Source organism: Centropristis striata, chromosome 10, assembly GCF_030273125.1.
Source record: "Centropristis striata isolate RG_2023a ecotype Rhode Island chromosome 10, C.striata_1.0, whole genome shotgun sequence".
Taxonomy (NCBI): Eukaryota; Metazoa; Chordata; class Actinopteri; order Perciformes; family Serranidae; genus Centropristis; species Centropristis striata.
Window position 1 is genome coordinate 32,725,080 of NC_081526.1, and position 24,307 is coordinate 32,749,386.

Genomic DNA, 24,307 nt, shown 5'->3' on the forward strand with positions numbered 1-24,307 from the left:
TTAACTTATATACTTGTATGAGGTGTCATTTAAAAACAAATGTCTAATCACTTTAAACGTATTATCATGTTTGTATCATGTTTTTTCTTGTTAAATCTTCACCCAAAAAGTAAGTAAAGCTGTCAGCTAAATGTAGTGGAGTAAAAAGTCCAATATTTGCCTCAAAATGTAGAGTAGTAGAAGTATAAAATTACATAAAAAGGAAATACTCAAGTAAAGTACAAATGCCTAAAACAAAATTGTACTTAAGTTCATTGCTTGAGTAAATGTACTTAGTTACATCCCACCACTGTAGTGTTGTTTATGTACATACAGAGCTTGGAAGACGTTTATATCTAGAAATGTGAAATGAGCTCTGGCTGGATTCCTTTAAAGACACAAGCCAGAAGTTGACACAAGCCAGGACTGATTTATCAGCCAATAATTGCCAATCACAGACATATATTACAAATACAAATATCTTATATCGGTCAGGCTAAAGTTGATTACCCCATAGCAAGACATTAATCAACTCTTGACTGGTCTGCTGTGTGACGTGAGGTGGAAATCAGTGCTGATCGCTGACTACATTCCACAGGACAGGAACTGAAGCCATATTATAATTAACAACTTTATAACTAACCAGACAAACACTGGTAAAGGGTAAGAGGAAGAAATTTCCATGACATCAGTACAGTTGGGTCACTATCTGCTCTCTGTCTTGGAGTGTGAGCATGACTGAACTTGGACTCTCCGGAGTTGCCCTTGGCAGTCATTAAAGTCAATGGTTTGCCTCATTCACCCAATGAAGCAGTGTAAATACCTTTCAAAGCAGGTATTAAACACACAATGTACCTGGATGAATGGCTGTGAGCAGCAAGCTGTTTATCACTTATGACACTTATAACATGCTTATTATTGTTGTTGGAAAAATGACGTTTTAACAGTGGTGGAAGAAGTATTCAGATCTCTTACTGCAGTAAAAGTACTAATACTACAATGTGGAATTACTCCACTACAAGTAAAAGTCCTGCATTCAAAACTTATTGAAGTGCAAAAGTATCAGCATCAAAATGTACTTAAAGTAGGCTATCAAAAGTAAAAGTATTCACGATGCAGAATGAACCTTCTCATAGTTAAAAATATTATATTCCAAATATATTATTATTGTTGCTTGTTATTATTGATGCATTTATGTAAGCAGAGTTTTAATTTTTTCAAGGTAGGATTCATTTTATCTTCTTAACATACTGTTATGAGGTTTAATTTCAACATATGTCAAATCACTTTGATCACATTTGTGTTAAATCTCGACTTGTAAAGTAACTAAAGCTGTCAGCTAAATGTAGTGGAGTAAAAAGTTCAATATTTGCCTCAAAATGTAGTGGAGTAGAAGTATAAAGTTACATAAAAATTGTACTTAAGAACAGTACTTGAGTAAATGTACTTAGTTACTTTCCAGCACTGCATTTTAATGATGAGTTTGTAAAGTGGAACCAAGGGTCGAAAGTTTTTATCTGACTCCAAGTCCAAAATATAAACATCCGGGTATGAATCATACATTTACATGCAAAAATAAATGGAAAACAACCTGAACAAACACTGTGTGCTCGTGTTTTGACGCCCACTTGCGTCTGCGCGCACTTTTCTTCCGCCAGCAGCAGTTCTTCTTACCTTTTTCACGCTCTCTTTCTTCTTCTCCTCCTCATGTTGGTAAATGGGCATTTGCAGAAAGTCCTCTTCACAGCAGATGAAGCTCACTGTGCATCCCATCCGAGCAAAGCCAGAGCACACACACGTCCAAACCCATTCAAACTGAACTCCTCCACTCGGTCGGCTCCCCTTCTCCTGCACGCCTCTCCTCCTCTGCTGCGGAACTTATTGTTGGGACTTTATTTATCCGCTCAGACAGAAGAGAGATCTGCACAGGCGGGCTGGCATCACTGCGGTGTCACACCAGCATTATTTAGGGTTTTAAAACGAGGTTTTTAGGCTCAATGTGCTCACTGACTGACTGACTGACTGGCTGAGGTGACGTGACTTCACACTGACTGGAGACAAACAGGTAGCCTGCAGCTTTCTCTCTCTCTCTCTCTCTCTCTCTCTCTCTCTCTCTCTCTCTCTCTTTCTTTCTCTCTCTCTCTATCTATCTATATCTCTCTATTTCTCTGTTTCTCTCTCTCTTTTTCTTTATCTCATCTTTCTCTCTCTCTCTATTTCTCTATTTCTCTCTCTTTTTCTCTATCTCATCTTTCTCTCTCACTCTCTCTCTCAATTTCTCTATTTCTCTCTCTCTTTTTCTCTCTCATCTCTCTCTCTCTATTTCTCTCTCTCTATCTCATCTTTCTCTCTCTCTCTCTCTCTCTTTCTCTATTTCATCTTTCTCTCTCTCTATTTCTCTCTCTTTTTTTCTCTATCTCATCTTTCTCTCTCTCTCTTTCTTTCTCTCTCTCTCTCTCCATTTCTCTATTTCTCTCTCTTTTTCTCTATCTCATCTTTCTCTTTCTCTCTATATATTTCTCTATTTCTCTCTCTTTTTTTCTCTATCTCATCTTTCTCTCTCTCTCTATCTCATCTCCCTCTCTCTCTCTCTCTCTCTCTCTCTCTCTCTCTCTCTCTCTTGCTAATTGCTTGCAATTATTAAAACACATTGGACATGGTGCAAGTTTAATATTGCTCTCTTTTTCTTGTCTTTTTAATTAATTGTTAAAATTCTTTTTGGGGGGGAAATTGACAATAATACTGTCTATCTTCAGCTGCACTTGGAAAATCAACGGTTAATAAATCCAAAATGTTATGTTTAAAGCAAAACAGCACTGTGAGCTAACCACTGGTGGAAAGTAACTAAGTACATTTACTCAAGTACTGTACTTAAGTATAATTTTGAGATACTTGTACTTTCCTTGGGTACTTCTACTTCACTACATTTAGAGACAACTATTGTACTTTTTACTCCACTACATTTAGTTTTCTAACACTTTTGGATAGTTAAACATGCCGTGGCTCAAAATGATCCATTACCATTATTGCCTGAGAAACTAATATAACAGGAGGGTTAATAATGAGGGTTTTTAATGAGGCCTGGGCTCATAGATGACCACTAGTGACCTCACACCTGATTGTTAATCACAACACTGGCCTGAGATCACTTCTTGCACAGTCTAGGAATCACTAACTGAGTAGCACTGAAGTTCAAGGCTTTATTATTTTTCATGTAATTATGCTGCCCCCTGTTGGGTGATTTGTGAAGTAGCGAGTAGAGAGTAGTCAGAATTTATACATTTTTTACTTGATAAGCTTGACAATTCTCTGTGAACATGAGCAGTGGTGGAAGAAGATCTCTTACTTCAGTAAAAGTACTAATACCACACTGTGACATTACTCCACTACAAGTAAAAGTCCTGCATCCAAAACTTACTGCATGTAAGCAGTGTTTTAATTTTGTGAAGACAGGGCTCATTTTAACTACCTAATATACTGTTATGAGGTATCATTTAAAAACAAATGTTTAATCACAATAAAATGTTTTTCATGTTAAATCTTGACCCAAAAACTAACTAGTAACATAAGCTGTCAGCTAAATGCAAAAAGTAAAACATATAATATTTGGAGTAAATAGTACAATATTTGCCTCTAAATGTATTGGAGTAGAAGTATAAAGTTACATAAAATGGAAATACTCAATAAAAGTACAAATACCTCAAAATTGCACTTAAGTACAGTACTTGAGTAAATGTACTTAGTTTCAATCCACCCCTGTACATGAGCTGCCAACGTGCAAATTTACAATCCATCCACATACACGATTCTTAAAGCAACAAATGTTAGAAATTAAGTTTTTTTACATTGGATAATAAAATTAATTTTCACAATATTAACATTTTTTTTAAAAGACAGAAAGTATCATTTGAATGTTAAATATTCAACACTTTAAACACTTTAAAGGTTTAACACTTTTTTTATTTGAAAAAATGCTTAAAGTAAAGTAAAATCAGAGATTTGTATGAAACTAGCCTGTGTCAATCACATTGCAGTTAAACAAATCAAATAAATGAATGTTACATGTTCTAGTTGGTCTCTCTCAACGGCACAAAGTTGGTTTTGGTCTTGCTCCCCTGCTAACGTTAGCACGCTATTGATTGGCCGTTAACGTTAGCAAACTATGATTGTTATAATGTAATAACGTGAAATTATAATTATCTTGAAATAACGTGATAATATCACAAGCGTGTCCAGTCGTGTGCATCACTTTTAAGTGTCCTCTGGAAACACTTCTGTTGTGTTCTGATCTATTTGCAGCGCGTTTTCTTATCGTGTTGTGTTGTGGTCTTTGCAATTTCATACTTTCAGAAATATATAATATTTAAATGTATGCATTTTTATTCACTTTGAACCATTATCTACTCATTTATACATGAATGTAGAAACTCTATTAAAACTTTAAAATGCTCCACATTTTTTATACATTATGGGAGTAAATCAACTTTAAGATCCCATAAAAACTTCAGAGCCATCCCAGTGGCCCCCACATTGTCAAAGCAAATAAATTTAAGTTGAAAGTTGTAAAGTATTTATAATAATTATATATATATATATATATATATATATATATATATATATATATATATATATATATAATATAATAATATAATACATACATAATATATAATATATATAATATAATACAACAATATTTGTCTTTGTCTTATTTCACCTCTGAGACCTCTTTTAACTGATGCATCCCATCTATGTTAGAGGAGTTGTTGCATAGTTTCACAAATTTGTCTTTTGTTAAAAGAAGAATCCATTAATTTGTTCTTACATACAGAGAGAAGAACAGATTGTGTGCATATTGTGCAAGACAGCAGCATAAAAAAAAGTTACAGGCAAAACAAAAATATAACAAGTTAACATAGAGATATACATTAAAAGCATCAGAATGATTCACCAAGAATGACTTTATACATAAATTAGTACCAATGTCTGAGTCTAGGAATGGTCAGGGATGCCCTGTGAGCCCACAATATCTTTATATAAGCGCAACAATGTACGTTTTAGCGATGCATACCAAAGATACAAGGCTTCATTGTGCTGCACTAAGTTAAACCATGTGGGGAGACATTTAGTAAATTGAATTTGCTATGAAATGAATAGCAACGAGGCTGGAGTTGATTTCACCATCACATCTTTGGGAAAGTGTTGTAGAAAATGATCAAACCATGAATTCACAGTTTGCATTTAAACAAATCTCCTGTAGATAAAAATCAAGTTGTATTTTCACGTCTTCTGTCCACAAAGTACAGGCTCAGTGGTTTGTCTGGCACCAGAACAGTACGGTGGATGCTTTTCAACTCGTCCATCGTTGGGTCTGGTCTGACTTCAAACTGCCGGATAACCTGGAGGACAAGAACAATATGGAGTTATTAAAGTCATTTGATTATTAGACCAGACTGAACTGAACAATTATACCTCCGAACCTGTCGCTGGAATATTTTCAGTGACATTTTTGTCCATGTTTTTTGAGAATTGGTGGTTGTGGGCAGTGGATGTTTAGGGGGAGATAGCAGGTCAACAATAAATGCCACATAGAAGCGGTGTGAACCTTAAGATTAATCTGAGATGCAGCTCAGCACTCTGTGTTCCAAGTTGTCCTGGACAAAATATCTAATAAAAAATGACTTAATGGATTCTTTATTTATTTATCTAAAGGTGTTTAATGGGTTCATAACATTAATATTTGCACCTTTGAAGTCCATTTCCATGTTCAACTATGTCTCAGTATGCACAAATATTCACACACAGTAGGTGGGAATAGCAAATTTGAACCACATGTGAAAAACTAAACTGGTTTACAAAAGTGATTGTGTCCATGAAACACCAGATCATGTTGAAAATCTTTTTTTCAGTTTTCAAGGACTCTATTCAAATTAAACCACAACCTTAACCTTGAGAACATCGGCATTCAAATCCAGCATTTTATCGGCCCCACGATACGATTTTAACCCGATACTTGAGTCCCGATACTGTATTATTGCGATTTTAGGCATTTTGCAATATGGTGAATATTGCGTTACAATATTATGCAATTTAACTGTTTAACTGTATTTTGTGTCGACAAAATTAAATCCAATCAAGAATTTTGTCCAATAATAATAATTCACTTCAGTTTTTTTTATTTCTCCACAATGAGAGTCAAACCCACAGACTAACTAACAAAGTATTCAGTCAAACTGAACTGAACTGATATCAAACATGTATGGACGACAACAACTGCAGCATTTTATCAAACTTTCACAAACAACAAGCTTCACTGCTCTCAATGTTTTTGACTGAAACATTAAAAAAGCCGAACTTTGCGGCGTTATTTCAACAACTTCCCAACAGGATATCTGACGCACATGGAGCCTACAGCTTCCTTAGATCTTCATCTATCTTCAGTATATTCCTAAAATTGGTGAAAATACTGACGACCTGTCAGAACACTGAATATCGATACTTGGCGGCCATGAATCGATAAATTATTGCCACGCAAAATATCGCAATACTATGCTGTATTGATTTTTCAGGTAACGCTTTATAATAAGGTCCTTAATAACCATTAATTAACAAGTAATAAGGCATTGTTCTCGCTGTAGATCCGGTAGTTGCAAAAAGCATAGTTAACTTAGAGTTAACTTATAACAGATGAGCAATAAAGTATATTTTAATATCAATAAGCAAACAAAATAAGATTAATAAAGGCATGGCAAAGACATAATGGGTGGGTCATGGGTGTTTGTAATGCCATTATTAACACTTATATAAGCTTATAAACACACAATAATGTTAATAAGCATCTTGTAAGGACTTACAAGGGCATTATTACTTGTTAATTAATGGTTATTACAAGGACCTTAATATAAAGCGTTACCTTTTTTCCCCACCTCTAGTGTTCTGTAGTTGTCGCTTACCCGAAACAGCAGCAGATACATCTCCAGCTCAGCAATCCGCCGCCCGACACAGCCTCTCACTCCGAAGCCGAAGGGGATGGAGGCGAAGGCGTTGGGCCTCTCACGACCGTCCCGGAGCCACCTCTCTGGCCTAAAGGTGAACGGCTCGGAGAATGTGTCCTCATCGTGACTTATGGCGTAGAGACAAAGCGTGAAAGAGGTCTGGAGACACAACAGTTAAGAGATGAAATACTAAAAAAAGATCTTTATACTGCCCCACAAAGCCTAACTACAATAACTACATTTTTGGTCGAAATTGAGTTTGAACTAAAAATTAATTAATTGATGCCTGTTTTATCTTGTAACAAAGTTTTAGATTTCAATTTTGGATGCTCGGTGCCTTGCCATGTCTCTACACTGTCAATCAATATGTGCTGTGTGTGAGTGTGTGTTTGTGTGCGTGCGTGTCTACGTGCGTGTGTGTGCATGTTTGTGTACGTGTACATACAGATGTGTATGTGGGGAAGGGAGGGGTGGGTTTTGTCATTTTTATTGTCTGTTTTAATTCTTATTTTTTGTAAAGCACTTTGTGTTGCATTTATATGTATGAAAAGCGCTAAATAAAGTTTGATTGATTGATTGATTGATTGATTGATTGATTGATTGATTGATTGATTGATTGATTGATTGATTGATTGATTGATTGATTGAATTTTGCTTTATTTCAGAGAAATAGTGATATAAAAACTGCAGTAACTACAAAATCCAACTCAAAAACCAAAGCAGACGGCAGTTTATTTGATAGGGAAATTAATATCTAGATCGTAATTAAGTAAAAAAGTGAGATAAAATGATATTAAGACTATAACATTACTTTATAATATTAAGTCTAAAATACACATCTTTGAATAGAGCTGTTAAACACTAACAAAATCAATTTGAAAATGTTTTTATTCACTGAAAACAAAATATAAAATCTGAAAGAACACAAAAGCACTGTAGTTACTGCACTCTGTTTTTGCATTATTATTAGAACATTTTACAGCAATGCAAAACCAGAGTGCAGTAATTACATTTTTGGGGTCAAAGGTCAAATAAATCGTCATGATTTTTGAGCATAAAAATTGTAATGTAAATACAGGTGTCATATCAGTACCTACCAATAACCCATTTGGTTGTCCAGTTAAAAGGCTTTGTAGGACAGTATAGTATCATGAAGTTGTGACTCAAGTACACACAAAACAAGTACAAGTCCAATAATGATTAAAAAGCAGAACCCACATTCTTTGGAAGTTGATATCCTCCAATAGAAACGCTTCTTTCCAGCATGATCCTTGCGTTCACAGGAACCACAGGGTACATCCTGCAAAACAAAACAAAATCAGACGAACAGCCAGCGGTAGAAAGTAACTCATTTACTCAAGTACTGCACTTAAGTACAATTTTGAGGTACTTTACTTGAGAATTTCCATTTTATGAAACTTTATATTTCTACTCCATATTTCTACTTACTTTTCAGGTTGAGATCTAACATAAAAAAACATGATACATTTAGAGTGATTAGACATTTTATTTTATAAAATCTTATAACAGTATATTAAGTAATTAAATTAGTCTTTACAAAATTAAAACACTGCTTACATAAATGCAGCAATACAAATAATGTAATAATATATTTAGAATATATAAAACAATCTGAGTAGGTCTGTTCTGCATAAAAAGTACTTTTACTTCTGATACTTTAAGTACATTTTTGATACTGTTGTACTTTTACTGAAGTAAGGGACCTGAACGGACTTTTTCCACCATTGTGAACAGCACTGTGACACTTTGATATGGAAAAAAGTAAACCCTTAAATGTAGTTGTTTAAAAAATGAAGAAAAAAGGTTAAAAGTCATTATTGTTGCTGACTGATGCATGCAAAGTCAGGATAAACACAGAGGACAATGCAGGAAAATTTACAGAAAAAAGTGAACCTTTAATTTCAGTTCACCTTCCCAGTTTTTTTTACATCGCTGATGGCTTGTGTGGAAGTTAAACATCAGCCGGACTAAATCTCTTTAACCATTCACACCTCAGTGATTCCTTGATAACAGCCCTTAAATACGGCATCCGAGTGACTTCTGTGGCCGAGGGGATCCGGTCTGCTGGCCCCAACGTGGACACCTCTTCATAAAGTCTGGCCTGGGTTTCAGGGTTCTTGGAAAGCAGGTGCAGAGTCCATGTGAGTGTGTTGGAGGTCTGGACCAACAAAGAAACCTCATTAAGAAAACAGGCAGCAAGATACATTTCTGTACAATTATATACCTCACATGCAAACGTAGCAATAATGTGAAAGCCTGCTTTTTTTACATTTCATGATTATGCATTTCAAAATGTCATTTTTACAGGCTGGTTTTGTATTCTCTTTCCTTTATCTCCTGGATCACAGATTACCTGACAGGAAGGCCACAGTATGTCAGGTTGGGGAACTTTTTTTCTGGGACATTAATGAGCAGCACAGGGGCTCCACAAGGCACTGTTCTGGCTCCATTCCTGTTCACACTGTACACAGCGAACTTAGTACTCGGACAACACTACTATTGTGGCGTGTATCAGGAATGGACAGGAATCTGAATATAGGGATCTGATAAAAGCCTTCAGTGACTGGAGTCACAAGAACTATCTCCTACTGAACACCTCAAAGACTAAGGAAATGATCAGAGATTTCAGCAGGTTCAATCCCCCTCTTCAGCCAGTGAATACCAGTGGGCCGGACATGGAGGTGGTGCCAAGTTATAAGTATCAGTATAATAAGTTGGACTGGTCTCTAAACATTAGGTTTTGACCTGGTTGTCGGGTTACGGTAGTTTTAACACTTACCGTATCTACTCCAGCTAAAAGAAGCTCAGTGACGCTGCCGTACACATCTCCAAGACCCATCTGAGTGTTGGAGAGGAGGTATGTTAGGTATTCGCCCTGCACCTCCTGGTTGCTTTCCACACGCTGCTGAATAAGCTCCAGCTTCTTGTCGATCAACTGTTTACCTAAAAGAAATGCAGGAATGGAAAGTGTTTATCTCAGTGTCATCTTAACTCACAAACTTGGAGCAAATTGGGGGCAGTGCTTGTAGATAGATAGATAGATAGATAGATAGATAGATAGATAGATAGATAGATAGATAGATAGATAGATAGATAGATAGATAGATAGATAGATAGATAGATAGATAGATAGATAGATAGATAGATAGATAGATAGATAGATAGATAGATAGATTACTTTATTCATCCCCGAAGGGAAATTCGGTTGTCACAGCAGTCTGGTATTCAAGTACAATAAAATACAATAGAATAAAATATTGAGGTAGGATAAATAAAAACAACAATAGAAAAAAACACAGAATAGAACAAGGACACTTAAGAAGTTAAAAAAAAGAACATCAGTTGGTAGGATGGTTGGCAAGATGATGGTAATAATACTAATAAAATACTAAAAAAATACTAATTGTAGTACAAGCCGTTTTAATAGCAGTAGCAGGTCAATATCATTGTGAGGTTTAAAGTACAACCGAGATAACTTGAGTTTCTCTCCTCCACAACTCACCGAAGCTGAAGATGCCCTCCCAGCCTGCAATGTAGCGCCCCCAGTAGGGCAGCAGGGGGCGGCTCCACTTGGGCATCATAAACGCAGCCATGTTGTTGGAGAACATCTGAGCTATGGAGTCGATGAAGTCTTGTGTGCCTGCAGGGATTTCCTTCTCCAGACAGCCAAGCCTCGTCTCAAACAGTATGGAGGAAATACCTGAGTGTCGATCAGAAATGATCTAAGACTGCTCTCTCTTAGGAATTAAATTATATACACTACTGGTCAAAAGTTTTAGAACACACCAACTTTTCCAAAATTTAATTGAAAATTATGCAGTTTAATGTCTCAGTCTACTCTGAAATTAATGCACATTTAAACTTCTTTATTGAGCATGAGTGTTTTGAAAATAAAAAAAAGATTCAAAATCACATTTTATGTTGAACTAAAGGAATAAAAAAAGACACCAAAAGACACAAAATGACTTACAAAGACATGAAAAGAATTCAAAAATGGACAAAATAGCCCAAAACTCCATAGAGTTAAGTTGTTAACTCATTTCTTGTTCCCTGAAAAAAGGCCTACTTGTATTATTCTGAAATGTACATTATCTTTCAGTTTTGGTTAACCTTACCTTTTTTTATTTACCTCTGGCAGTTCACCACTTACCTTCGTACCCTTTCAAGCTGTTCATTTGACTTGAACTGCTTGAATTTCAATAAAAAATGGAAAAATTGGGTTGTTCTAAAACTTTTGACCGGTAGTGTATATTTAATTGATCAATAACCAGAAGCTTTTCTGCGTACCTTCTAGTGAGAAAAAATAGAACTCATTGGCCACATCGGTCACCAAATCTCCTGTAGGGCTGCTCTGGCGCAGGTAGTAGATCCTCTTGATGAAGTCTGTAACCACATCATTGAGAACACCATCAAAGCAGGCAGAGTCCTTTGGATGAAGCATGCGCTTGTTCAGAACCACCCTCAGGTTGTACCACCTCTCCCCCTCCCTGGGAACACAAAACAGTCAACATGAGCAACAAAACAAAGCTGGTTAGATCTGATGATTCTGCATCTTTGGGTTCAATACCGAAAGTTTAAAAAAACAAACCAATAGTGATATACAGTACAGGCCAAAAGTTTGGACACACCTTCTCATTCAATGCGTTTCCTTTATTTTCATGACTATTGACATTGTAAATTCATCAAAACTTTTAATGAACACATGTGGAATTATGTACTTAACAAAAAAGTGTGAAATAACTGAAAACATGTCTTATATTCTAGTAAGCAAAGGGTGGTTACTTTGAGGAATCTAAAATACAAGACATGTTTTCAGTTATTTCACACTTTTTTTGTTAAGAACATAATTCCATATGTGTTCATTCATAGTTTTGATGCCTTCAGTGAGAATCTACAATGTAAATAGTCATGAAAATAAAGAAAAACGCATTGAATGACAAGGTGTGTCCAAACTTTTGGCCTGTACTGTATATGGATATGTCTATTGGCCTGTCAGCAGTGGTGGGAAATAACAATTTACTCAAGTACTGCACTTAAGTACAATTTTGAGGTACTTTACTTGGGTATTCTCAATTTCTGATAGCAAAATTGACCTAAATTAGCTTTTACCTCTATATATATTTTAGTGCCCCCTGCTGGAGGCAATTTGTATCTGCAACCAGATACCCCTACAGTATTTCCATGTTATGTAACTTTATACTTCTTTACAATTTGAGGCAAATATCATACTTTTTACTCCACTACATTTAGCCGACAGCTTAAGTTACTTTTCAGGTGAGATTTAACATAAAACGGGATACATTTAAAGTGACCAGACTTTTTTAAAATTAAATCTTATGACAGTATATTAAGTAGTTAAAATGAGTCCTTTCTTTATAAAAAAAAAAAAAAAGTAAACTCTGCTTACATAAATGCATCAATAATGATAAGAATAATCCTATAATATATTTTTGAATATAAATATAACAATCTGATTGGGTTCAGTCTACATAACGAGTACTTTCACTTTTGATACTTTAAGTACATTTTGATGCTGATACTTTTGTACTTTTACTTCAGTAAGTTTTGAATTCAGGACCTTTACTTGTAGTGGAGTAATTTCACAGTGTGGTATTAGTACTTTTACTGAAGTAAAGGATCTGAATACTTTTTCCACTACTGGTTGTCAGTCACTTGCTACTTTTAACTACTAAAAAACTGATGCCTATAAAAACAACTGATAATAAAATCAATAAGTCAAAAATTAGTCCAAAGTCCAAGTAAAATGTGCGTATGTTTGTGTCCTCTGAATGACCTGGCAGTGATTTTGCGGCTCCAGACGTTTGCACCAGTTGTGCAGTCAATAAGTCAAATTTTTTGACTTATTGACTGTCAAATTTTTGACTTATTGACTGCACAACTGGTGCAAACGACTGGAGCCGCAAAATCACTGCCAGGTCTGTAGCAGTAGGTCACCAGGAAGCAGAAGCACAGACCAATCAGAGGAGACAGCTAGTCACACCTGCTGTTAATCAGTCTCTCCTCCAGCTCCTGAGTCACTTTCTGGAGATCCTTTGTTTGTCACACATGTGCTGTGACTGGTGACTCTGTTCTGTGTGGTAAGGTGGACTTTTGGGGTTTTTAACATTGTTTTAGAATTAGGATAGCATTTTAATTGTTAGGGTAATGTAGGGGTGCATGCACCCTGAGGTATTTGTATTTTAATGATTTTAATTGTGGGTCTGTCATTTGTTTTTAGGACTGAAACACTAACAGTGCTTTGTTTATTTTTAGGCATAGCACTGACTGCCGTTTATTTTAGTTTAGTATTTTATATTTTAGTCATATTGATTTTATTGTTTTTATTATTTTAGATTTGAGTTGTGTAGTTTTAGGATTTTAACATTCTGTCTTCTTCTGTTCCTAGTATTGTGGCTGGTGGGAACCCCCATTCAACGGTGTGGCTGAAATGCTGGGAGTTCACTTTAGATGGTGATATGGTTTGTGGTTGCACATTGAATTAGTGTGGTGTGTTTATTTGAAGTGTTGGGTTTATATTTATTTTGAATATCTAGTATACTCCCAGTGTCCTAGGCAGTGGATGGTTGGTTTCCCAGTCGTGATATGACTGTCTGTCCTCTTGTCTTTTCTTGACTGTGTTTTATAGAGTTTTAAATACTGTAAAATAAATGGCATGTGTTTGACCCACACTGACTGTTGTGGCCTCCTTAATTGAAGCCCCTGTGCGTGTTCAATCAATCCATAAGGTTACAGGTCATTCAGAGGACACAAACATAAGCACATTTTACTACAGTTAAGAGCCACACATGAACTAAGATTCTGTGTGAAGAAACTTTTGCAATGGTTAGGTCCTGGGAGTGTTGAAGTCCTTCCCCCTCAAGACCACTTGCTCAGAGCCCAACAGCAGGGAGAAAAGTGAGGATTGGCCCAGAGCAGCCCAACATAAACCTGCTGCACAGCATATTTCTTACCAACACCTGCTCTCATGATGATATCACAGACCAGGCTGCATTAAAACATACAGGACATAGCTGGTAAGATAGCAGACCGCATCATCCTCACATGACTTTGCATTGCTTTCTGATGGGCTGTTGCTGTCTGTGCCTCTGCTTAACCCATAAGAACCCATGGTGACACCCGTGTATCAAACATTTTAAATCTTCTAGAATCTCCCATATTCAGCTTTATGCTTCACCTTAACTCATTAAATCCCTAAGTGACATAAACGGTGTGACTGGAAACAGAAATGTAAAAGAAGCTAATTTTAAAAAGCTTATTTTTTGTTACTAGGCTAAGTTTAAACTGTTTTAACAATTCTAATCCGTTAATAGGGTGTGCTGTGTTGCATTTAACTTGTTCTGATCACATTTCCTGAACAAATTACAGTCACAATTTTGATATATGTTGTGGAGATGCAAAAGAAAAAGGCAAATTTGTGTCTCTGTACGCAGAAAATGTGTCTAGTTTTTTTCTATTTTAAAATTAAAAAAAATTGTATTTTTTTAAAAGCATTTTAACTGGGTCTGGGTTCTTATGGGTTAACAATCGAGCAACCTTTCCTGGGTTGAAGCGAGGACTCTCAGTTCACAAGGTGCAATACTGGCTCCAATTTTTTAACCAACTTTAACTCAACCTGCTAGACTTTTGGAGATTTAAAAAATCCATCTTCTAGTCTAAGAGGAGCCTTTTTAATATTCACAGGTCACCATCAATCTGTCCCTCTCACATGCCATGATTTTGCTCTGTAAAGTCCTGTCATGTGAGGATTTACTAGGTTTTACTAGGTATTGTGTGGTCGTGGGACATTATACAATATTTAGAAGTCTTACTCTGTGAAAGGCCCATAGCCGAAGCCTCCCATTTCACGATACTCTTTCCACGGGGCGAGTTCTCCTCGAGAAGGGAACTTCTCATCGTTCCTCAGGACTTCTTCCAGTAGCTTTGGAGTGTTCACGCACACACTCTTTTCTGCGTTTCTGTATATGGGCCCATATCGCTGCTTATGATAGATCTGAGGGGAGGCACAGAGATTGCAAGAAAGCTGAGCTAACAGAGAAACCTGAGTGCAGGTAATCTAGTGCATGAGGTAATAAGAGCTTTACTTAACTGCTGCTATAAAGGCCTCCAACATGTTGAATTCAGTGCATTCATAAAGCAGATGGAAAAAAATTTCAGGCTTGACTGAATGCTGGTCAGCTCACAGAAAGTGTTCCTGCAGAAAAGCCTCTCTTGTGAGAGTGCATTGTGCCTAGCTGTTATCTGGAGGTTACTATGGGAACAAAGGTAATACGAGCAGCCTGACTTTTTCTAAATTGCATTGTCGCTGGAGGTAAATGTAATCATAACACACTCCTGGCAAAGCAGTTATAGCCTATCAATGACAGTCATGCAGATGCAAACAGCTGTGCATCCCTGTAGCACAGACCTGCTGAATATGTGTAACTGTGCTATGCAGAAATCGTGCAGTTCCCTGCAGCCGGGTGTACCTGTAGCTCATGCCAACGGTTGAAGAAACCATGAAACACCAAACTGTAAAGTAGCTCCAATAAGCTGGTCTGTGGGAGGTCCTCCACTGTCCGAGGTTTGTCCTGGGAGGCAGAGGACAGGCTTCCAGCCCCTCTGGAGCAGACTCTGGCCATAGAGTTAGAGCAAGGGAAAAGCCAGCCACCGGTCCTTCGTATCTCTCTGTAGATCAGCCGTGCAGCCATGTTGAGAGCAGAATGGAAAAATGCACAAGGCTCCTATTTCACCAAGAGACTAGCTGAGCAGGGAGGAGCAAACACAATGTTTACTGAGCCACAGGGCCGGCCCACCAATACTCACCCAATTGTGATTCAATTGTTGAAAATCCACTTTAAGTGTTCTGGGTTAGTAGCAATAATATTACATCACTTAAGTAATGGATATCTTTAATTTATAGAATTGTACTTAAATAAATAAAAACAATAGGATACTAGGAAACCAGTAAAAAAACAAGTAACTTTTCATGATAAATACTAAAGAAATGCTGAAGGATGTAAAGATCCATGATGACATTGATATTAACACTAGCCTACATATCAGGTATTATAATCTATGGGAGATAAACAAAAACAAACAAAAAAAAGAGTCTGGTACAGCCTTCCTCAAAGTCTCAGAGAAGCCAGATAAGGTTACATGATAAGAAAGCATCTCAAAACAGATTTATTTTCTTAGTTTTTTTTCTTGATTACATATGGTTACATATTTCTTCTTGGAAGAAAATTAAGTTTGTTTCAGATGTAAACAAGTTCTCACATTACATATGAATGCACTGGTCTGAAGGATTTCCTGTGTGGGCTTGTAGCCTGCAGTATTTATAGATTTTTGTCCTGACAATAACAATGATACCTTGAAAGAATAGCTAAATGCTTAATGCTAAAATTGTGCAGTTGAAACTTTTAAAATAGTTGAAACAGCTGAAGTTTCAACTTCTTTCAGCACTTTTCAATTGTATCTGCTATTTGAAATAGAAGCTGAAGTTGTAGTTGAAATTGCAGAAGTGCAGAAAGAAGTTTAAGTTTTCACTTTCTCTTCCCCTCCCCTCCCGTCTCCTCTTCTTCTACTTCTCCTCTCCTCAAGTGAAAGCTGAATTAATTATTTAATCATTTTTTTCAGGATAAATAAAGTTCTCTAAACTATCATGCTGCCACTGAGCACCTCCCCTGGATCAGCCAGGGCTTCATTCCCTTGTACTGAGATAATTGAAGCTTTGTGCTTTTCACATTATGGAATGCACTGAATCTGGTATCAATCACACACTGCATTCTACGGCATCTGTCACATTAATATCATAACTTCAAACAGAAATGTTAAAAACAACGTTGCTCACATTTCTCTTTATTAAGTTATCAGTCTGAAAAACATCTTGCAGTCCTGCTGTCATTATTGAATTTGGGCAACATTGTCTATAGATCCTGCCGGGTCCGTTTTGTGCAGCAGAAAGTGTCCTTGCACCTGGGCGGCGCTGACTTCAGAGTGGACGGCCAACACGCACTCTGCAAATCGCTCTCCTTCAGAGGCCGGCTCTTCGGGGTAGAACCGTGAGAACATCTGTGTGAGCTGCCAGTGCGTGCAGTGACCGATGTACTGCTTCAGATCCACACGGCCGGGTCGGATCAGCGCTGCGTCCAACCTGTGTGCAGAGAGCACAAGCAAAACAATTTAAAATCTAAATGAATGTGTGGTGACTTTAAACAGTTATATAACTGACTTTAAACAGTTATATAATATTTTCATAAGATGATTAGCTTAGAACTGGCGATTGAGACCATAAATTCATCAGGAGTTTATGTTTCATGTTTACTCAATCAAATCAAATCAAAATCAAAATCACTTTATTTATCCCTGAGGGGAAATTCAGTTAGTCCGCCCCTTTTTGTGGAGAGCGTCTGTGTTTAGGGATCAGTCCAATTTATTATCCAGGTATACACCTAGATACTTAGAACTTGGCACCACCTCCATGTCCACCCCACAGGTATTCACTGGCTGAAGGGGGGGCTTGAGTCTGCGGAAGTTTCTGATCATTTTTCTGAGTCTTTGAGGTGTTCAGTAGGAGATAGTTCTTGTGACTCCAGTCACTGAAGGCTTTTATCAGATCCCTATATTCAGATTCCTGTCCATTCTTGATACACGCCACAATAGCAGTGTCGTCCGAGTACTTCTGGATGTGGCAGGACTCAGAGTTGTATTTGAAGTCCGCTGTGTACAGTGTGAACAGGAATGGAGCCAGAACAGTGCCTTGTGGAGCCCCTGTGCTGCTCATTAATGTCCCAGAAACGCAGTTCCCCAACTGTCGGATAATAAATCAAATGAGTAGTCGGCCAATTCTCTGACTGACTTTCATACAAACTGACTTCTTCTTGCAACCAGTGGAGTTGCCCCCTGGTGGCCAATAAAAAGAATGCAGATTTTAGGCACTTCCACATTAGCTTCACTTTTCAGGCCCTGGAGGTTGGCACGTGGTTTTATCTGCAGAAATTACAATATTTATTATTTTATTTACGTACTTGTAGTGCTGTTTACCACTCTAGATTGTTTGGGTGAATGTTGCTTGTTGCTGGAGATATCAGCTGCAGAAACATATGTCTTTCTTTGAAAATAAATGGAACTTGATGGCACTTTGCTCAGCCAAAGAGGATGCCATTAATGTTTATACCTTGCACTGTCACAAAGGGGTCTCTGCAGGTTTCAACGAGTCAAATTTAAGACTTTTTCAAGACTATAATGAATACCCATTTCACATCAAAAAAATGTGGAACAGTAATTGCAAATTGAAAGTGTTTGCTGCTGGCATTTTATGAGTTTCTGATTTGATGGGATTCAAATTCCTTGATGCCCAATGTTACAAGTTTCAAAGTTGTCTTGCAGAAGGTGCAGTGTGCTTCATATATGTTTCCTTTCAACGGCTTCAACCATGCATTAAATTGTTCACTCTGGATCCAAAAATGGTTGAACTTGCACATACCCATCTTACACAATTAATCTGGTTTTGCTGTTCCAGATAAATTGTGACCGGGCATCACAGGTACTTAGCTCCGTTTGTAGTTATTTCATAGCGTCCACAAAAATGGAAACATTTAAAAGAGAGACTGAAGTTTATGCATTTGGTTAATAAAAATAACCTTAATACATTTTTAAGACTATTGGAAATCGTCTTTAAGACATTTTATGAGATTTTAAGAGAATTTTAGACATTTTAAGGCCTAAAAATCCAAATTATTGGATTCAAGACGTTTTAAAACTTTTAAAGTCCTGCAGATGCCCTGAATAAATACTCTCTCAATGGTACCTGTCAATGTGGTTGGTGGTCATAAAAACTATTCTGGCCTCAGATGAAGCCACTCCGTCGAGTGCATTCAGCAGGCCACTGAAGGTCAGTCTTCCCATTCCCTGATAGGCCAGAGGGTCTGCGAGGCAAAGACAAAAGATATTTGAAAGTCAACCACAGCTTTACAAGTTATCTCAATTCTAATTCTTCTAAACCTAAATAGAAGCTGATACATACATTAAAACATCTAATGTTAATGTAAATAGACAGGCAAACATGTCATTTTAACCTCTTTTTTACGTTACTATTGGTTTCTGCTTAGAAAATCCGACTTACTCTCCGTGGGAAGCAGCTCTCGGCTGACAAATGCTGCGTCTACATCCTCCAACAGAATGATGCTTTGCTGCGGTGCCACACTCAGCAAGTGGTTCAGGCGGTCGTCTGAAAGGCTTCGGTCACTAAGACTCATCAGACAGATGCTGTAGCCCAGCTCGCCTGCCAGTGCCGTGCTGAAACAGAATGAGCCACAAAGATGTCAGTGTAATCGCATCCAACTACTTGACATACAGTCTGTCTTTCAGCCGCGCAGACAGGAAGGGCAAGTATTCAGGTCCAAAGCACACTCACATGAAGCTGCTTTTTCCACAGCCCGGGGGGCCATACATGAGGTATCCTCTCCTGTAGGGGATGCCTGCAGAGACAAGAATAATATCAATATGGTTATAAAACACTGAATTACAACACATTTTCTCATAACTACAGAACCGTGCAGAGGCTTTCCTACAGAGCCTCTTACCTGAGAGGATTAGGGCCAGGTAGGAGAAAAAATAATAATGATAGGAGAGGAAAAAAATAATTTTGCACTTCAAGAAAAAAGTTGAAATGTGGAGAATTTACTTTTTGTGTTAGGTAAAGTAGACTGCAAGCTACAACCTAAATTTTCTCAATACGTCTAAAAATTCACAAAACTTACATTAAAGCAGATTTTCCCAAAACAATAGTTGTAGCAGCTTCTACCAAGAACAGCTCATTTATGTGTCTACTACACCCTTAAATATTGTGCTTATTGCTTGTTTCATGACATGAAATTCAGGTAGTAGTAATTTCAGGTAGTTGCTGTCTAACTATTAAGATAGAAAACAATGTTCCTCTGATGACTTATTGACACGGGAACAACCAATCAGTGAAAATCTTTTCAACCTTACCGAACACAAAAACTTCACTTTATTCCCATAATTTCGACTGCACAAAAAAAAAGAAAAAAAAATCCTTTCCTCTCATTATTTTTTTCTCCTACCTGGCCCCAGTCCTCCTCCGTACTTTCCACATGAGAAAGGGGTGGGAAAAAAGTTAAAGGTAAAAGTCAAAAAGAGATATGCCAGCAATGTTGCATAACTTGCTAACACACAATATAATGTACCTAGTGTTTAGAGTGCATGGAGAAATTAAACTCACCTGGAAGAAAACAGTGCTTTAAAGCCTAATTAGAACAAGTGGTGCACTTCAGTCTCTTGTGGCCGAAATTGGTAAAAAGATTTTACTGGCACAAGTTTTTTTTCACCTGTTTTAACAGATTTAAATACATTTGAAGAATAATAGTCACAAAACTTTTTTTCACAGTTCTTCAAAGGAACTAACAATGACTACTGCTCCTTAGTCATCAATACAGGAGAGAAAACCATTAAGATCAGACTCACAAAAATGGATCACCAGAATTTTTTTTCTTGACTTTCCTCTCAGAGCTTTCATACAAAACACAGTTTTAACTGTTAAGAAATAAAACAGTAATCTAATAGGAAAAGTCCTGTTATTTTGCATGCTTTAGTTTTCAACTACAAATTGTACATAATGACATCACTGCTTCCATGTATTTTCTGTGTTTAATTTCTATGTTATTGTGTAATTGTAAGTAGAAAATGCTTAAATAAACTGCTGAGTTGATGCATTTAAGTGCATGCGGGAAACTTCTTCCAAAAAACTCTCTGAACACTCAAATGTTAGATGTCAAAGTGTTGTGAATGCACCAACAAGAAAGACTTAATAGACACCAACAACACCATATAACAATGACACAAAGACCATAAAATATATAACCAGGAGCCTGTTCAACAAAGCAAGTTTGTCAAATAAGCCAGGCTTCTATAGATTAGTCTGACTTATTTTCAGTTGATTCAGTTCCATAAAGCAAATTCAACAACAAAAAACAAACTTGCTTTATGGTCATATAAAAATAACACCCAAACATCATCTCCACATGCACTGAATGAACAAATTTCAGCTCTGGGATACTCTACCTCTGTCTGTGTACCACTTGGGGTTTCCAATGAACTCTTTGACATCATCTACGAGCTTCTCGGTTACACCCCTCTCCAGGACCACAGAACTGAGGGGCCTGCGTCGCCGTGGAAACCCAAAGGGCCTCCACTCTGCACCCATGGCTGTGTACATCACTGTCCGTCCCTCTTCCTGCTTCAGGGCCAATTCTCTTGCTGCAAAACATGATTAACAGCTGCAATTTAATGGCTTCTTAATTGTAAAGAGATGCAACACAAGTCAAGTGTATCGGAGCTCCTATATGGCCAGCCTGTGTGAGATGTGATACTGCAAACCTGATTATTAATATTATGTATTTATTTATTTTTCTATTTTTATTTTTTATTTTATCTTATAATTTTCTCTTATATGGTTATCTTCATTCATTTATTTATTTATTTATTTTTCTATTTGTTTTGTTTTTGTATATTTTGACTATAACTTTGGTGTTTTCATTCATTTTGTACTTGCCTAGTCTATGGATGTATTGGATAAACTGATGTGTGCTCTGACAGCTGATATAATTATGCATCCAAGGAAAATCCAATAAAAATAATTTTGAAAGAAATATACTGCAAACCTGTGTGAAACTCACCCTCTTGTAAGATATTGAAGAAAATTTGTCTGTTTCTGCCTAAAGCCGTGAAGGTGACAGACTCCCACGGGGTTCCAGTGTGCAGATCCACCATCTGCTTCTCTCTGGTCCTCTCCACCCTGATCCACTTCCTCCCGTACCTGCAGACAACAACAGATGAGGATGTCAGAGGATGCACAGACTGCACTGTACTAACAGAGAGAATGCTATTTGTCAAGCAAATTAATACAAGTTAGGATTATCTCTATATTTGTTATGCAATACATCTTCAACCAGAGGTGCAGATTATGTGTACTGTGAGGTTAAATGACTCTGGTGGCTTTCAGAAAAACACAGATGGATATAACAGCTTCAGTTTCCTACCAAAAAAGGGCCATCTGAGGGAAAGGTAAAGTGGGGAAAATATCTTTAGGTTCAAGGCTTTCATTTAGAATATTTTCACCACTTTAACTAACTATCAGACAGTCTTTACTCTTGTTTAAAATGCTCTCATCAGAGCCACCAGCCTCCATTCACTAAAATAGTATTTTTATCAGCAGAGGCCCCACGATATGATTTTATTCCGATACTTGAGTCACGATACGATATTATTGCAATTTTAAGCATTCTGTAATAAGGTGAGTACTGCGATACAATATATTGTGATTTAACTGAATTGTTTTGTCCAATCTGAGAAAGTTCTCAGTGTATTCATCTCACTTCAGTCTTTATTTCTCCACAATGAGAGTCAAACCCACAGACTGACCAACAAAGTATTCAGTCAAACTGAACTGAACTGATATCAAACATATATGGACGACAACAACTGCAGCATTTTATCAAACTTTCACAAACAAGCTTCACTGCTCTCAATGTTTTGTTTTTTAATGAAACATAAAAAAGCCTAACTTTGCAGCATTATTTTCACTTTTAACTTCCCAACATGATATCCTGACCCACATGGTGCCTATAAATTCCTTACATCTTCTAGTGAATCGATATTATATTGCCACGTAAAATATCGCGATACTATACTGTATCGATTTTCTCCCCACCTCTGTTAGCTTCCCTGCTGGTACTACTGCCTGCTTCTCCAAACTGGGGTGTGCTGGTCACCATCTATTTAATACACTGACTATGGACAAGTGTCTTATACAGTGGCGGTTCTACACAGGGGCCTCCAGGGGCCACTGCCCCTGTGAAGAAGCCTTTGGCCCCTGCTGTGGCCCCTGTGTCAAATTAATAATAAAATGATCAATTTATAACAATGAACAATGGAACAATTCTAACCTTTTTTTTTTGTTCAAACAATATCTCATTGCACACAAAAGGAACCCAGAATGTGTACATTGTATAATAGTTTAACTCTATGGAGTCTTACAGGGCTATTTTGTCCATTTTTGAATCCTTTTCATGTCTTCACATGTCTTTGTAAGTCATTTTGTGTCTTTTTTGTGTCTTTTTTTGGTAAATTTGTGTCTGTTGTTATGTCTTTTTTTAGTTATTTTGTGTCTTTTTTTGTCATTTTGTGTCTTTTTTGTGTCTTTTTTTGGTAAATTTGTGTCTGTTGTTGTGTCTTTTTTGTCATTTATGTGTCTGTTTGAGTTATTTTGTGTCTTTTTTTGGTCATTGTTATGTCTTCTGTGGGGGCTTTCTTGGTTATTCAGTCTTCTCATTTTGTGTCTTTTTTGGTCATTTTGTGTCTTTTTCAAGACATTCAAAGATTTTGAAATGCTTAAATATCATCTTTGCCATTTTTTCATGTGCTAACGTGCCCCTCTGATTAAACACCGGCCCCTCCTTGGCCCCCACAGTAAAATTGGTCTAGAACCGCCACTGGTCTTATATAACCTCAGTGTATAAAAAATCCAAACTGTACCCTTAGGATGTATAGGTTCCATGCTAAAGGAGATTTAGAGAAGTATATTTAGAGATCTCTTCTGACCAGATGATGTGGTTTCCAGGACTCGGGTGGAAGTCAAACTGCGTGTGGACTCGTCCGCTCTCGTGCGCCAGGTACGAGGTCTCCACGCTCAGGTGCTGGGTGTGCCTGGCGTGCTTGGTGATCCAGCTCAGCAGCCAGTGGTAGCTCTTATCCCTGCTGGGCACTTCCAGAGTAATCATGTAGTTTCTGCGGAAGAAGATCATTCCCACCTGGGCACCTTTCCTGGCTACTGCCAACGCTGTTCCGACCCCGACCAGCCCAAACCCAGCCCCGAAGTACGGGTTGTCCTTCAGGCCGTCCAGAAAGTCTGACAGGGGCATGTTGCTGATATCTGAATCAGACTGTACAGCTGTTATGATACTTTGTAGGAGCACAGAGACGTGCAGACAACCTCATTAGATCCGTGCGATCTGTCCCAGGTTACGACCTGCTGTCAAACTGCATGCCTTAAAATCTAAAAACAGCTCATGCTAGTTTCTCTCTAGACATCCGGTCATATTAAATACGCAGATATTTTCCCGAGGACTTGCCTTCTTTGTCTCCATGTCACCCCGCTGTCTTGTCATTCATAGTTTCCAGTGTTTTTCCCAGTTTAACCAACTCCGAATCCTCATGTGCGCAATGTATGGATGTACGGTGTAGCGACCTCTGCTACACTTCCTGCTGTGTTCCTCAAATATCATTCCGACTCCGCC

General features: G+C 37.4%; 2 protein-coding genes and 1 long non-coding RNA gene across 3 annotated transcripts; 1 reads left to right on the plus strand and 2 right to left on the minus strand.

Annotated features, from left to right (window-relative positions):
• Nucleotides 1-4,668: 4,668 nt before the first annotated feature.
• Nucleotides 4,669-15,700, minus strand: LOC131978629 (sterol 26-hydroxylase, mitochondrial). Its single transcript, XM_059342339.1, has 9 exons — nucleotides 15,479-15,700; nucleotides 14,822-15,003; nucleotides 11,280-11,479; nucleotides 10,495-10,692; nucleotides 9,772-9,935; nucleotides 8,984-9,150; nucleotides 8,190-8,271; nucleotides 6,930-7,130; nucleotides 4,669-5,375 (listed from the first exon to the last, which is right to left on the minus strand). The coding sequence occupies exons 1-9, from the start codon at nucleotides 15,698-15,700 to the stop codon at nucleotides 5,244-5,246; spliced, it is 1,548 nt and encodes a 515-aa protein (XP_059198322.1). The 3' UTR covers nucleotides 4,669-5,243.
• LOC131979172 (uncharacterized) lies at nucleotides 13,060-13,539 on the plus strand. Its single transcript, XR_009395031.1, has 2 exons — nucleotides 13,060-13,090; nucleotides 13,266-13,539. It is a non-coding gene; the product is annotated as an uncharacterized LOC131979172 (long non-coding RNA).
• A 1,136-nt stretch (nucleotides 15,701-16,836) lies between the features above and the next one.
• On the minus strand, nucleotides 16,837-24,255 carry LOC131978887 (mitochondrial chaperone BCS1). The gene is made up of 7 exons (XM_059342697.1): nucleotides 23,613-24,255; nucleotides 21,689-21,828; nucleotides 21,075-21,269; nucleotides 19,408-19,471; nucleotides 19,117-19,289; nucleotides 18,802-18,919; nucleotides 16,837-17,145 (listed from the first exon to the last, which is right to left on the minus strand). The coding sequence occupies exons 1-7, from the start codon at nucleotides 23,930-23,932 to the stop codon at nucleotides 16,896-16,898; spliced, it is 1,260 nt and encodes a 419-aa protein (XP_059198680.1). The 5' UTR covers nucleotides 23,933-24,255; the 3' UTR covers nucleotides 16,837-16,895.
• Nucleotides 24,256-24,307: the final 52 nt, after the last annotated feature.

What these genes read in the sequence shown, in the direction of transcription:
- LOC131978629 (XM_059342339.1), bottom strand. Translation starts at nt 15,700, where the DNA reads ATGGCTGCACGGCTGATCTACAGAGAGATACGAAGGACCGGTGGCTGG. An exon ending in CTATTTTTTCTCACTAGAAG is followed by an intron (nt 10,693 to 11,279) that starts GTACGCAGAAAA and finishes ATCGACACTCAG; the next exon opens with GTATTTCCTCCATACTGTTT. An exon ending in GATATCAACTTCCAAAGAAT is followed by an intron (nt 7,131 to 8,189) that starts GTGGGTTCTGCT and finishes TTGTGTCTCCAG; the next exon opens with ACCTCTTTCACGCTTTGTCT.
- LOC131978887 (XM_059342697.1), bottom strand. Translation starts at nt 23,932, where the DNA reads ATGCCCCTGTCAGACTTTCTGGACGGCCTGAAGGACAACCCGTACTTC. An exon ending in TGTGGAAAAAGCAGCTTCAT is followed by an intron (nt 19,290 to 19,407) that starts GTGAGTGTGCTT and finishes ATTCTGTTTCAG; the next exon opens with CACGGCACTGGCAGGCGAGC. An exon ending in ACCACCAACCACATTGACAG is followed by an intron (nt 17,146 to 18,801) that starts GTACCATTGAGA and finishes CTCTGCACACAG; the next exon opens with GTTGGACGCAGCGCTGATCC.